We start from the raw sequence: 15,167 nt of genomic DNA, 5'->3' as shown, positions 1-15,167 counted from the left end.
AAAAAGACTTACTTGATACATAATGGCCTATAGTATTTTCTTTTTCGAGTAATGAAATATTTTTAAAGTACAAAAGATATTTACATAACATTTTGAGTATACTGCATCCACTGAATTGTGTTTTTGTATGCAGTAGTTGTATAGAAAGTTTAGTTTCAAGTTAAATTTATTTTAACATAACTATTTCTATTTAATCATTTTAAAGTGGGTATTACCTCGAGAAACAATGCATATAGTGTTGAAATAGAATCAGTAGGTTAGAAGACAAATAGAAATACAACAAGAATCATGAGACTTATGTCTTAAGCAAGGTATTACGAGAACTGGGGGACTAGAGAGATGACTCATGGTGAAGAGTGTACTGCTCTCAGAGAGGACCCAAATTCTATTCCCAGCCCTCACGGGTCACCTTACAACCTCTTGTAGCTCCAGCTTCAGGGAGACACAAGACCTCTGGCCTCAGCAAGTGCCTGCACTCACATGTACATAAATGCAAACACACAGGGAGAAATGGATTATCAGGCACTGTGATATACAATTATAATCCTGGCACTTGGGAAGATGAATGTTGAGATCAGCTTGTTTCTCTTTCCTAAACTTGTCTTCAAAAAAAAGTTTTCTCACAGATGGTATATTATAATTTTTTTGAGACAGGGTTTCTCTGATAGGTATCTTAATTTTCTTTGAGGGGGGTTGGTTTTTTAGAGACAGGGTTTCTCTGTAACTTTAGATGTCTTGACTCCCATATCTCATGTATTTTCTAGGTACATCTCAAAGAACTCTTGAATGAAAATGAAGAAGAAATTAACAAAGCTCTAAATAAAAAGATTGGTCTGGAGGATACTTTAGAACAAGTAAGTGTGGCACATGGGAACTGAAGCCTAAGGTTGAGTGGTTTTGAGCAACAATGGTTTAAATTGTGTTCTTTTCTAGACAGGATTTTTCTGTGCAGTCCTAGCACCAGGCTGGCCTTGAACTCAGATAAGATTTGCTTCTGCCTCCCATACATTTTAATAAAATTATGAAAAATGAGAGCTGGAGCTAACCTTGACAGGTACATATAAAGGAACTAAGTTTAAGTTCTTTAACCATTTGAGACTTCATTTATCACTGATAAAGTGGAATAAAATGTAATTTTCTTCCTATTTTTGTTTTGTTTTTTGGTTTTTGGGTTTTTTTTTTTTTTTTTTTTTTTTTTTTTTTTTTTTTGGTTTTTCGAGACAGGGTTTCTCTGTGTAGCTTTGGATCCTATTCTGGCGCTCGATCTGGAGACCAGGCTGGCCTTGAACTCACAGCGATCTGCCTGCCTCTGCCTCCCGAGTGCTGGGATTAAAGGTGTGTGCCACCAACACCCAGCTTCTTCCCATTTTTGTATACTTCTTAACATAATCCAGTATCCTTTTTTATATTCAAGTAGATTTGAGGTGAGTTTCTTAAAAGTAAGTATGTGTTGTTGGGGCTCAGAAGCTTGCCCATCTGGGAAGCTTGCCTTCTACCAAGTGTTTCAGTCTGGACTGAAGTCTTAGCATGAGTAAAATATCTATGGAAGCTTTTAAAGTGGTTTTCAGCTGGATGTGGTAGTATAAGCCTGTTATCCCAGCCCTCAGGCTGAGAAGGAGTACTGACTCAAGTTCCTTTCCCTCCGACTGTGGTTACATGATCAAAAACAATGTATGAAGCCCCTGATTAGCTCAGCTTTTCAGGAACTGTTCTAGCCAAGGCTTAATGTATCTATCTGAAACTTGGTTTTTGTTTTGTTTTGTTGATGTTGTTTGTTTGCTTGCTTGTTTTTCTAGACATGGTTTCTTTGTAGTCCTGGCTATGCTGGAACTCACTCTATAGACCAGGCTGGCCTTGAACTCACTGGGAGCCAGCCATCTGGTTCTGCCTCCCCCGGGATTAAAGGTGTGAATCACTACTGCCCAGCTTTGTTCATATATATATCCTATGTCAGTTCATAAATAGCTGTCCAAGCAATCCACAGAAAAACGTTTTCAGTGTTAACAAAACAGATTCAGTGGAATCTAACTTTGTGGGCTGCAGACATGGCCCTGTTGTAAAGTTACTTTCTTAGCCTGTGCCTGCAGCCCTGGGCTCAATCCCCAGTAACACCAAATTATGAAGATGTATAATGCAAACAAAAACCAATCTTTAAGAAAAAGTTGATGAGGAGCTGGAGGGATGACTCAGCTCAGCGGTTAAGAGCACTGCTTGCTCTTCCAGAGGTCCTGAGTTCAATTCCCAGCAACTCCAGTCCTAGTGGATCTGACACCTCACCCTCTTCTGGCCTCCTTACTGTGTGCACATGATGTACACATGCTTACAAAACACCCATACACATAAATTATTTTAAAATAATAATTGATCAACTAGGCATAGTGGTGCATACCAGTAATCCCAGCATTTTGGAAGCTGTAGCAGGAGAATCTTGAGTTCAAGGTTAGCCTGAACTAAATGGCAAGATTAGCTTGATATGTATAGCAAAAACCTGTCTCAAAAAAATGAGAGAATAGATAATAAAATGGATTGCAGCATAAATAATAAAAATCTCAAAATTGGCTTAAAATGAGAAGTCAAAATAACCAGTAAAATAAGAAAAATAATTAGCTCTCAAAAAAAAAGATTCTATTAACAAATTATTTTACAGATGAGTCCTTTCAAATATTAAAGGTTAGCCGGGCGTTGGTAGCGCACACCTTTAATCCCAGCACTCGGGAGGCAGAGGCAGGCGGATCTCTGTGAGTTCGAGCCCAGCCTGGTCTCCAGAGTGAGTGCCAGGATAGGCTCCAAAGCTACACAGAGAAACCCTGTCTCGAAAAAACAAAAACAAACAAACAAACAAACCAAAAAAAACAAATATTAAAGGTTAGAGATTTCAGGACATGAAAAATTGTCATGGAACAGAAACATAATTATGGAAAGGCTACTGTAGGCCTATTCGACAATTTACAGGCATCGCAACAAAGAAAATTAAACCAATCAGTGACAGACATGAAATGCAAAGCTCAATAATTGCCATTGAAACGTATTTGGCAAATGTGCTTGTCTTATTTAAGACAGGGTCTTGCTCAGGGTAGGCGAGTCTCTAAACCACAATCTTCAGGCCTGACTTAGCCTTCTAAGGGCTGGAATTAGATGCATGCCCAGCAACAACTGGTGTAGCAGATGCTTTGTTCATGGCTGTATGCCTGGTACTGTAATAGATGTCTTTAGTACTAAGATAGCACAACACCTGCCCTGTGGACTCCATTTCGAGTGTGAAGATGGCTACGTTAATTAAATATTTTCCATTAGAAGATTATTAAGTTAGCTACACAGTAGCAGATTTCACGGTGGCATTTTTTTGAATTCTTTCTTCTTCCACCCTCTGCGCTCTGCCCTCCCCGTGTGCCACTCCTACTGTTCCCTTGCCCACAACAGCCTCCTTGGCTTTCCCAGCACAGTATTCTTCTACCTTCTTTGAATGACCCTATACTCAAATCCCTACAATCTTTTCTTCCCGCTCACAATTCTCCAGTCTCATGAACCATCCACCCATGCATACAATCCCCTCAAACATAGAAACTTGACTCAAGGTTCCACATCTGAGAGAAAACATAGTATTTATCTTTCTGAATACATCTTATTTCAGTTAACATATTGATTTGCAATTCGACCCATTTTACGGCTGGCAAATGTCGTGCTTTTTATTACTTTTTAATGTGTGCATATGCATATGGGTGCAGATACCCACAGAGGTCAGAGCTGCCAGATTCCTGGAGCTGGGGTCACAGGTGGGTGTGAACCACCTGGTGTAGGTGTTGGGAATCAAATGTTGATCCTCTGGAAGAACAAGAATGTTCTTAACCACTGAGGCAACATGATTTTGGGGTTTTTTTGAGACAGGGTTTCTCTGTGTAGCCCTGACTGTCCTTGACCTCATTTTGTAGACCAGTCTGGCCTCGAACACACAAAGATCCACCTGCCTCTGCCTCCCGAGTACTGGGATTAAAGACGTGCACCACCACCACCTGGCCAATTTTTCTTAATACAGATAAAGTAATGTAGTTTACATATAGAACATTTTGCCTTAATTCCCTATTGTGAACAGTGCAATAATAAACATGAGTGTTCAATTGTATCTTTAGGGTATGCACTCAGAAGTGAGGTAGCCAGATCATGTAATAGTTTCATTTTGTTCATTTTTATTTTTTATGTATATGAGTCTTTCTCCTGCATGTCTGGTGCCGGTGGAGGCCAGACGAGGATGTGAGATTCCCTGGAACTGGAGTTATAGACAATTGTGAGCCCTCAAGTGGGTAGTGGGAACCAAACTCAGGTCCTCTGGAAGAGCAGCCAGTGCTCTTAACAGCTAAGCCATCTCTCCAGCCCTTTCCAATTTTTGGCAAACCTTCACACTGATTTCCACGGTAGCTGCAATTTGTATTTTCACTAACGGTGCATAAGGGTTTCTCTTTCCCCAAAATTCTGCCAGTGTCTGTTGTCATTCGTTTTCTTGATGAAAGTCATTCGGAGAAAGTAAGATGGCATCCCAAGTCCTGTTAATGTGCCTTACTCTGGCGGCTTAGGGTGTTGAGCCCTTCTTCAGATGTCATTGGCCATTTCTGTTTCTTCCTTTGAGGACTATCTATTCACTTCATTACCTCATATAGTGATTGAATTTGGTGTTTATTTTGCTGTTTCTTACATAGTAGACCCCTATCAGATGCATAGTTGGCAGTGATTTCTCATTCTGTAGGCTGTCTCTTCAGTTGTGAGGTTGTTTCTGTTGTTAAGCAGGTTTTTAATTTCATATAATCCCATTTGTCAGTCCTTGGGGTTGTTTCCTATGCTATTAGTCCTTTCAGGAGTTCTGCTTCTATATAGGGTGATTGCTGGGCAGTGGTATTGCACACCTTTAATCCCAGCACTTGGGAAGCAAAAGCAGGTGGCTCTCTGAAGTTTAAGGCCAGCCTGGTCTCCACAGTGTGTTCCAGGACTGGCTCCATAGCTATTGAGAAACCCTGTCTTGGGAGAAAAAGAAGGAAGGGAGGGAGGGAGGGAGGGAGGGAGGGAGGAAGGAAGGAAGGAAGGAGGGAGGGAGGGAGGGAGGGAGGAGGGAGGGAGGGAGGGAGGGAGGGAGGCTACATAGATGATTGTTGACATAATAGGACATAGCTGATGTGTCTTCCCTAGCAATTTCAACACTTCTTGTCTTAACCTAAAGTCTTTCATCTATTTTCAATATTTCGTGTGGGGTGAGATTCAGAGCCTGGTTTTGCTTTTCTACAGGTACATACTCAGTTTTCTCAGCCATCTGTAAAGAGGCTGTCTTTTTCCTAATGTATGTTTTTGACACCTGTGGGGGTTTGTTTGTTTTTTGTTTGTTTGCTTGCTTGCTTAATTGAGTAGCTGCTGGGACTGGAAAGATGACTCAATGATTAAGAGCACTTGCTGCTCTTGCAGAGGACCCAGGTCCAATTACCAGCACCCATATGGCAGTTAACAACCATTTGTTCCAGGGTGCTCATGTCCTCTTCTGGACTCTATAAACACCAAGTATGCACACAGGATACATACATACATACATACATACATACATACATACATACATACATACAAGCAAAACACTCATACACATAACATATAATCTTGAAAAAAATTGTACTTTTTAAAAGAAAAACAAGGGCTGGGGCTCATCAGTTCAGAGTACTTGTTGCTCTTAAAAAGAGCCTAGGTTTGATTTTCAGTATCCACAAATAGCATTTTACTACTATCTGCTGACTCCAGTCTCAAAGGGTCTGACTCCCTCTTCTTACTTCATTGGGCACCGGGCATACATGAGATGCATAGACACAAAACGCTATGTACACAATAAATAAATATTATGCACAAAAGGAAATATAAAGGTTATAATGTTAAAGAAATGTTGATGTTTCACAAGCTGAACACCATGAAGACAGAGACCAGGAGAAGTGTGAAGATGCTGAAGGAAGAGGTTCAAAAGCTTGATGATCTTTACCAACAAAAAGTTAAGGTGAGAACTTGACCAGTGTGTTCACCTGACTAGAATCTGAAATCTTAGCTGGATGTGGTGGCACACTAAAGCTGAGAGACAGCCTCAAAACTCAACCAAAAAGAAGAAAACAGGCTTGGTATAGTCCTACCTGTATTTGCAACATTTGGGAAGACCCTGAATGGAGGATTGGCACAGGTTTGAGACCCACCTGGGCTGCACAGCAATATCATGTCTCAATAAGTAATAAAGCTGTAACCTTTTATATATTTTTATTGAATTAGTGTTACATATTCCCAAAGAATAAACCCCACTAAGGTAACTGTCCATTAAGAATCATTGCAAACTGATTGTCCCAACTATCTTCCAGACTACTTGTAAAAGCTGCAGAAGGTGGGTACAGTATAAGACTGGCTGCCGCTGTTCTACCTGCATTTTACCAGATAGGTGTTAAGAGACCCTGTTTATTGGCACGCACACAACTTGATTAAACTTTCCAATTGTGCCATTATTGGTTATACCAACAGAGTATCAGGAATGGAAACTTGTTTTGCCCCACATTATATATAGGATGTGTTTTGAACGGTGTGAAATTTTTAGAAATTATAACACAATGATCTACAAGTGAAGTATGTGGCAATTGTTTTTACTTTTATCATATCTCCTCCATGAAGGTTTAAGTTTATTTTTGGAAGCACTTAAGTGGAAGACTTTATAAGTCCATACATCATCTCCACAAACCTAGGAATCTGAGAGTAATCAGAACTACTTCTGCTGTACGTAGTTAATATGTGTGTGAAAATTTAATCAAAGTGCCAGGTTTCCTATAAATTAGACTTGAAACACTGTTGAATAAACTGCTGCCCAGAAGCCTCATGGTATCCCTAGTGGAACAATTAAAGAAAGCAGTCACCCATCTTGGGAATACAAATGATGCAATTTTTTTTTTTAATGCTTTACACACTTTATTTAAATACACCTTGAGCAAAAGGAATATGAATATCAGATTTTAAAAAAATGGTTTTCTCCTGTAGGAAGCTGAGGAAGAAGATGAGAAGTGTGCCAGTGAGCTTAAGTCCCTGGAGAAACACAAGCACCTGCTGGAGAGCACAGTGAAGGAAGGCCTCCGTGAAGCCATGGATGAGCTGGATGCCGTCCAGCGGGAGTGAGTTCACCTTAGCAAGAGCTGATTCTTTAAACCTTGTAAAGCTGGTTCTTGTCTTTCACCTTTAATTCCTAGTATAAAACTATTTGGGGTGCAAAGAATGAAGAGATTTTTAAGAATTTGAGCAAAAAAATTAAGATACCTTCTGCCATCATTACAGTTATTGCCCACCTAGATTATTTAATAGCTTTTGATGCCTGGAAATAAATCTATTTTTTGTTTGTTTGGTTTGGTTTGGGTTTTTGTATTGTTTTTGTTTTTTGAGATAGGGTCTTTACATATAGCCCTGGCTGTTCTGGAACTCACTATGTAGATCAGGCTGCCTATGTTTACTGGGACTAAAGGCATACTCTACCACACCGGGCTGGACAGATCTTAACTAGTTAACAAATGTGTGCGTAGAGCCAGGCAGTGGTAAGAAATACATAAATAGGGCCAGGCAGTGATAGTGTACTCGGGTGGCAGAGGATGGTGGATCTCTGTGAGTTCGAGACCAGCCTTGGTCTACAGAATGAGTTCCAGGACAGCCAGGGCTATGACACAGTAACCCTGTCTTGAAAAAAACAAAACAAACACAAAGAAATATGTAAGTAATGCAATGAATATGGAACTCTTCTCCTTAAGAAGACCTACAAAGCCAGGCATTGTAGCCTAGCACTCGGGCTAAGGGGTGGAAGGTCAGCACCAGGGTAGCTGACCACACATACAGTGAGCTGAATCAGCTGGGGGAATCTGGTGTGTGCTTACAGATGGTGTTTGCATGGATTCTACCAGAGTCACCAAATATTTCTCAGGGGAAATAGTAACATAAATAAATGCAGATTTTCCATTTTTCTCAAACTACTACACATATTTATTTTCTAAGACATTAAACAAGAGTTGTCTTTTTTTTTTTTTTTTAATTCTATAGATACCAACTTGTTGTGCAAACCACAACTGAAGAAAGGAGAAAAGTAGGAAATAACTTACAGCGTCTTTTAGAGATGGTTGCTACACATGTAGGGTCTTTGGAAGTGAGTATTAAGGTCTAAACTGAATTCTAAGAGCTGCTTTGTTTCTATAGGAATTAAATGACAAATTTCATTTTTATAGAAATGAATGATTTGTTAAAAGAATCTTGGCAACTGGTGTGGCAAGGTTACAGGAGACCATTTGTATACTTTATAAAGTAGTGTTTTTGTTCAGGTGCATACACCATACTCAGAGGGGGAGTTGTGCAGACATAGGTTTGGCATGGTGTTCATGCCAGCATTTAGGAAGTTGAGGCAATAGGATTTTTATTAGTTCACACCTGTCCTGTCTCAAAGGGTCCAAAAGTAAGCTGGGTAGTGCTGGCACACATCTTTCTCAAGAATTCAGAAGGAAAGACAGGCAGATTTCTGCATGAGCATAAAAACAAAATTGGTGTGTGAGAAGGGAGCACTGTAGAATTCTAAAGAAAGTAAACTACTCACTGAGGGTGTGAGATCCTGCCTTACACAGTACTCAGGTCCAAAAAGACTACAAACTTAATGTGAGGCTAGATTGAGATTATCTTTACAATTCATTGGTTATCAATGTTCTTAAGTAGTTGGGGGGGGGGGTTGTTTTTTGAGACAGGGTTTCTCTAAATAGTCCTCGCTATCCTGTAACTCACTCTATAGACCAGGATGCCCTCAAACTCAGAGATCCTCCTGCCTTGGCCTTCCCGAGTGCTGGGATCAAAGGCGTGCACAACTACCACCCATCACAAGCAGAAATTCTTTCTAAATTCAATTTAATTAAAATTAAGAACTTCTTGGTCAGAATGGTAACACACTCTGTAATTCCAGTACTTGAAATATCAAGTTCCTTGGTTTAAGGCTAGGTATAATTAATCGCACATGATTATAATCTCAGCACTAGCTAGGCCCAGGCAGGAAGAACTACAGAGGGAGACACTGTCTCTAAAGAGACAAATCAGCCTGGCAGCAGTGGCCCACACCTTCAATCCCAACATTTGAGAGACAGTGGCAGGCAGATCACTATGAAGAAAAATAAAAAGATACTACTACAGTCTAGCAATGCATCAACATGAGCAAACTGTAAAATACCAAGCAAGCACTGGGCAAGATGGTGGTACATGTCTGTAATCCTAACCCTCCAGAGCCTGAAGCAAGAGGACCATGATTTCCAGGCCGCTCTGAGCTACACAGTGATGACTTCTCTTAGAACAAGTAAAACAAACAAAAATACAAACAAACAAAAAAAAAATCATACATATATGGAAAATTACCAATACGGAGTCAGGTAGAAATATAAGGGTATTTAATAGGGAAAAGCCTTACTTACAGAACAACCTAGCCAGCTGGCGTGGCAGCGGTCTGCACGCAAGCCCAAAAGTGAACCCGAAAGAAAAAAACGCAGTATCGCTCTACGTCACCCTGACCACGCCCTGGCAAGCATGGTTAGGTACACCTGTAGCCAGCCCCTAAGTAGGCGTGGCTACAGCTTCCCCTACACATACATGTAATAAATGAAATATAAAACCAAGTCCCAATGCAGTAATAATCATGTTGTATAATGGTGGGGTTATATTCAAAGATATGTCATGAAGCATCGGGGCTGGTTATAAACATAATGTCCTTATACAAACCCAGCTTTTGTTAGGAGATTGTATTCTCATATGACTATTCTTTGTATTGTATGTGCTGTCTATCCACCAAAACATCTGCATAAATGACTGCATATCATAAACACACATAGCTCTGAAAGGATTAGAGATATTGAAAAGCATACCAGTTAGGCATATGGTTATCTCTGGGGGAGAGAAGGGAAAATACTCAGAAAATAGAGTGTGCTGGTCAGTAGTGGCACATGCCTTTACTTTAATCTTAGCACTCAGGGGGCATAAGCAGGAGGATCTCTGAGTTCAAGTCTGGTTTACAGAGTAAGTTCCAGGCCATCCGGGGGTACATAGAGAAACCCTGTCTCAAAAAAACAAACAATATTTTTTTCTTTTGAGATGGTCTTTCTTGGCAACCCCAACTGGTATTAAACAGTGATCCTCCTGCCTCAGCCTTTCAACTTTTGAGTTTACAGTCATCTTCTATTAGATCCAATCGGTTATTTTCTTAATTTATAAATGTCATTCTTGCATGTAAATGTCACACGTGAAACAAAATTAATGTTTGTACATTTAAGCTTGTGAATTGTTCCCACTAGAAACATCTCGAAGAACAGATTGCTAAAGCTAACAGAGAATATGAAGATTGTATGTCTGAAGACCTCCTGGAAAATATCAGAGAGAGTGCAGAGAAGTATAAGAGTAACGCTGCTGTGTTTAAGGCTCCCCTGAATGAAGACAAATGAATGGTGGCTATCTTATATCTTTCATAGACTTAACATTAGCCGAAAATATTTATATCCCAAAATTATGGTAACTTGGCAGATTGACTTTTTAGGCTTAACAGACCAGTTAATAAAGTACATTAGTGAAGTGTGGATTTTCCTCCTGTTTCTGTGACTCACTTCTGGTGTGAGAGTACATGGTTTGGGCTAAACCAGGAATTAACAAACTACAATGTGGGCCAAGTAAGACACCACCATTCACTGACTTTCTACAGTCGCTCTCCCACTGTGATGGCAATCAAACAATATAAACAAAAGACCACTCAGTCTGCAGAGCCAGATATATTGACTCTCAGGTCATTGTCATGTGACCTGGGGGTGAGGTGGGAAAAGCATCTATTCACCTGGATGGTAAAGGTAACAACAAACCAAAGAAAGGATTCCATCCAAATCCAGGTGGTCCATCGGTGAGTTCATTGGGGTTACATACAGGATCGCAAATGACTCAAGGCAGCTTCACCAGGAAATCTGGACAACCTACAGGCAGTTATACCATGAAGAGTGCTGCCCACAACATGGGCAGTTCACAAACAGCTATGCCACTGAAGAGCTCTGGGCAACTTAAAGGAGGTAGCTTCACTACCACAGAGTTCCCTCACTCCAGTCAATTATGTACCTCTTAGAACCTCAGGGTAGGAGCTCCCAAGCCGCATAAGCCCCCTACTGCATCCATGAGGGATGTCTCTAAGCCTGAGACGTTCTCATAAAACAACAGGAGCCCTTTCCAGCCTAGATGAAAGGCACAAGGCCCTCTACTTTAAAATTTTCAGATCATTTGTTTAAAGACTCCCTAATTTTAAAAGTTCTTCAGCTGGGGATGTAGCCCAGGTAGATAGCTTGTCTAGCATGTGCAAACCCATGGGTTCAATCCCCTGTACCCAAGAAATAAATGATTAAAAGACAGTTATCTTCAGACAGAGCTAAGTGGATACATCTGGAAGTGGTTTTAACACTCACAGGAAAAGGTCGACGGGGAGAACTGCCTGTTCAAATCAGTTGGAACTGGTGTATAGGTAGCAAGCTGACACCATGAGGTGTCTTCATTCTAATGAAGCTAGGACTCTATTCAACAGACTGTCCCATCTGTGAGAAAGGAAAACAGTTTGTAAAAATGAAAGATGTTGAATCATTCTATTTACAGTTATTTAATATGTGAACTATTGCTACACATAAATATGGTGGATAAAATTTTAAAAAAATACTGAGTTATCAAAGTAAAACAAAGGAAAATTCATAGATTTTTTAATTCACTTTTTTAAATGAAGAACGTAGTGTAATACGAGAGTAGTGGTATCGTAGGCAAGTGCTATAGTACCTGTCTAGCATGTCAAAGTCCTTGGGTTCGATCCCAGAACTGCAGGAGTGGGGTGTTAAAGAAAACATCCAGCCTCAAGCTCACTTAGGCATGATGGCCAACACATGTAAATCTCTAGCACCCACATTCAGAGTACTGGAGTCCAGGATTGGAGGTCAAGGCCAGGCTGAGCTGTATAGCAAGCTAAAGGCCAAGGTTGCCCTTGAGACCCTGTCTCAAAAAAGAAACAGGAAAAATAACAAAATTTATTAATGAAAGAAATTAATTTTTGAGGCATAATCTCCAACCCAGGCTGGCCTCAAACTCCCTGTATAGCTGAAGATGGTCTTGAACTTTTAACCCTCCTACTTCCACCTCCCAAACATGAGATTACAAGCCGTTTGTCTCCATGTCTGGATTATGTGCTATGAAGACCAAACTCAACACCTCTTATATGCTAGGCAAGAAAAGCTATCATCAACTCCTGAAAAGAAAAGGCTGGGCTCGCAGAGGGGTGGGGGTGGCACAGCAATCGGGAGGCAGAGGCAAGTGAATCTCTGTGAGTTTGAGACCAGCCTGGTCTACAAGAGCTAGTTCCAGGACAGCTTCCAAAGCCACAGAGACAACCTGTCTTGAAACCCCACCCTCCCCCCCAAAAAAAGGCTGGGTAGTAGTGCATACCTATAATCCATCCTTTGGGCAATTGAGGCAAGAGGATCATAAGACACTCAAATGGACACATCTTTCCCTGCCAGTAAACTGCCAGCTCTCATCATTAGTCATCCAGGACTTAAGGAGTGCTTGATCTACAAGTACAAAGTTCACGTACACAGCTAAAGAAATGAGAATAAACCATGACCATGGCATCTACTGGCTGTGCTGGCCGTCTAGAATGCCAAAACCAATTCTAAAGGTATAACCAAAATGCCAGCTTGAAGAACTCTGAAAGGACAGAAGACTCCCCTGTAGTATATTACCTTCTTATGAAATCAGAGGCAGGAAAACATGGCTAAAAAACTCGGGCTGGTACAATGGGTACATGGGTGAATGGGTGGGAGGGGAGCAGGCTGCACCAACACTCTGGGAAGGGCGATGATGGTGCAGCTGCTCATCCTTTGCAGACTTTCCAGCCTCTGAATGGAAGAGAGGGATCAGCTCTAAAGCAGGCTCTTCACCCAGTAGACCCTAGCAGGATAAGGCACAAATAGAGAAAGTGACATGTGACAGGCAGTGAGGGGAGGGTGGGGTAAGGTGTGCTCTTCTGAGAAAGGAGGAAAACACAGCCTGTTCAGGAGCAAAAGAGGCCACCTCATGGCGCTGGAGATGACTCAGTGGTTAAGAGCACTGGCTTTTCTTGCAGAGGACTTGGGCTCAGTTCCCATCACACACATGGTGGCTCACAGCCATCTGTAACTCCAGTTCCAGGGGATGTGACACCATCTTTGAGCCTCGTGGGCACTGCACACACACACATTTATATACATGCAATCAAAACATTCACATACATAAAATAAAATCTTTGTTAAAAAAAAAAAAAAGAAGCCACGTTGGGGAACTTTTGGGGTTCTCTGAAAAGAATACAGCCAGTTGTGCATACCTGCAATTCCAACACTCCAAAGGCTGGTGCAGGAGGATAGCCATGAGTTCCAAGCCATCCAGGATAGTGAGAGCCTGTCTCAAAAAGCAAAACAACAAATCAAAGAAGAAGGAGGAGGAGGAGGAGGAGGAGGAGGAGGAGGAGGAGGAAGGGGAAGAAGGAAGGAGGAGATACAAACCACAGGAGATTGAGGAGATGGCTCAGACAGTAAAGTGCTTGTGTGTAGGCATGAAGACCTGAGTTCAGATCCCAGCACCCTTATAAAAAGCTAAGATTGGTAGTCTATCTCTGTAACCCCAGTGCTGGAGCAAGATTGTCTAGCCCACATAGCGAATCTGTGAGTTTCTAATCAGTAAAAACCCTGTCTCAGAAAATAAAGTACACAAAGATAAAGGAAGACACCTACAGTGGACCTCTGGCTTCCACATATATGCACACCCATGTGCATGAACACACCCATGCGCACAAAAAGTACAAACCGAGCAGTGTCCTATCAGAGGAATGGACTAACGGGGAAACCAGTCCTTTCTTACCTTTCAACATCCCAAGTACAGAAGTGTCTCCTCTCCAGAAATGAGGTAGTAAATTAGTTACAGACCCTGAACGCGCAATCATCCTGCCCCAGCCTCCAGACTGCTGGAATCACAGGCATATAATAGCAGAGCTGGTTTGTTCAGCATCTTTGGAGCAAATATATATTGTGCTTTGAATGTGAAATGTCCCCTTACAGGTCCATGTATGGAATGCTTGATCCCTAGCTGGTGGCACTGTTTTGGGAGGAGGTAGAAGCTGGAGGAGGTATGTCACTAGGGTGGGCATGGCTGCGTAGGCTATAAAATAAGTCCAGATGCTCTCAACCTATAGGGTATTGGAAGGTAAGCCACAGACTGAAAGCTACAGACGGCAAGACCATAAGAAAATTTCTATCCCATGGCAAAGAAAAGGAACCAGGCACTAGGGATGGACCAGTTGGTAGAGTACTAGCCTAGCATACATAAAACCCATAAACAGGATGTAGTGACTTAAATGAGAATGCCCCCCAACAAGGCTCATGTATTTGAAGGCTTGGTCATCATCATGCCCCTGTCCCCCTGTTAGTGGAACATGAAACCACCATACCTCATCAAAGCAATAAAAAAGTAACTAAGATGTTGGGTGTGGTGGTATCTACCTATGGTCTCAGCACTGGGCATGAATTCAGTGATACACTGGGCTACTTAGTGAATTTGAGGTCAGCCTGGAATAAATGAGACTACCTCAAAAAGAACAAAAGTGGGGAGTGGGGAATGGAGGGATTCAATCAAGTAAGAGAAGGAAGAGCCAGGGGACTCCAGTTCTGTGGGAGAGTCACTGAGAATTAAAATAACAACAAAGCTTTGAAACCAAGCCTATCTGTAGTCCAAGTCTGGAAAGCACAGGATATCTCTAACTTAAGTTCAGGGGTTTTCTTATTCTATAGAATAACAAGAGCAACACAGTAACATTTCAAAAAATAAATGTGTGGGAGGGTGTTGTAGAATATTATTTTAACTGTGTAAATGTGTGTTACATTTTTTTGCTGCTTTTGTTAATGATGCAAAGACGTGTTACATTTGTTTGATTAAATAAAATTAACCTGGCCTAGTGTTGGTGGTGCATGCCTTTAATCACAGCACTTGGGAGGCAGAGGCAGGAGGATATCTGTGAGTTCCAGGCCAGCCTGGTCTGCTTGGTCTACAGAGTGCCAGGGCAGAAAAACCCTGTCTTG

At 41.3% G+C, this 15,167-nt stretch overlaps 1 protein-coding gene across 3 annotated transcripts in view; it reads left to right on the top strand.

The window, feature by feature from the left end:
- The window catches only part of Ndc80 (NDC80 kinetochore complex component), a 34,060-nt gene extending 23,438 nt beyond the window's left edge, over positions 1-10,622 (top strand). For all 3 annotated transcript variants that reach the window (XM_027397835.2, XM_027397836.2, XM_027397837.2), the window contains 5 exons: positions 765-854; positions 5,924-6,016; positions 7,030-7,160; positions 8,071-8,173; positions 10,344-10,622. In XM_027397835.2, the coding sequence (XP_027253636.1) occupies positions 765-854; positions 5,924-6,016; positions 7,030-7,160; positions 8,071-8,173; positions 10,344-10,490 (564 nt within the window). In that variant the 3' untranslated portion in view covers positions 10,491-10,622. The remainder of the gene's footprint in view (positions 1-764; positions 855-5,923; positions 6,017-7,029; positions 7,161-8,070; positions 8,174-10,343) is intronic.
- Positions 10,623-15,167: the final 4,545 nt, after the last annotated feature.

Source organism: Cricetulus griseus, chromosome 2 (genome assembly GCF_003668045.3).
Source record: "Cricetulus griseus strain 17A/GY chromosome 2, alternate assembly CriGri-PICRH-1.0, whole genome shotgun sequence".
Taxonomy (NCBI): domain Eukaryota; kingdom Metazoa; phylum Chordata; class Mammalia; order Rodentia; family Cricetidae; genus Cricetulus; species Cricetulus griseus.
This window is presented reverse-complemented; position numbering and strand designations above follow the sequence as displayed.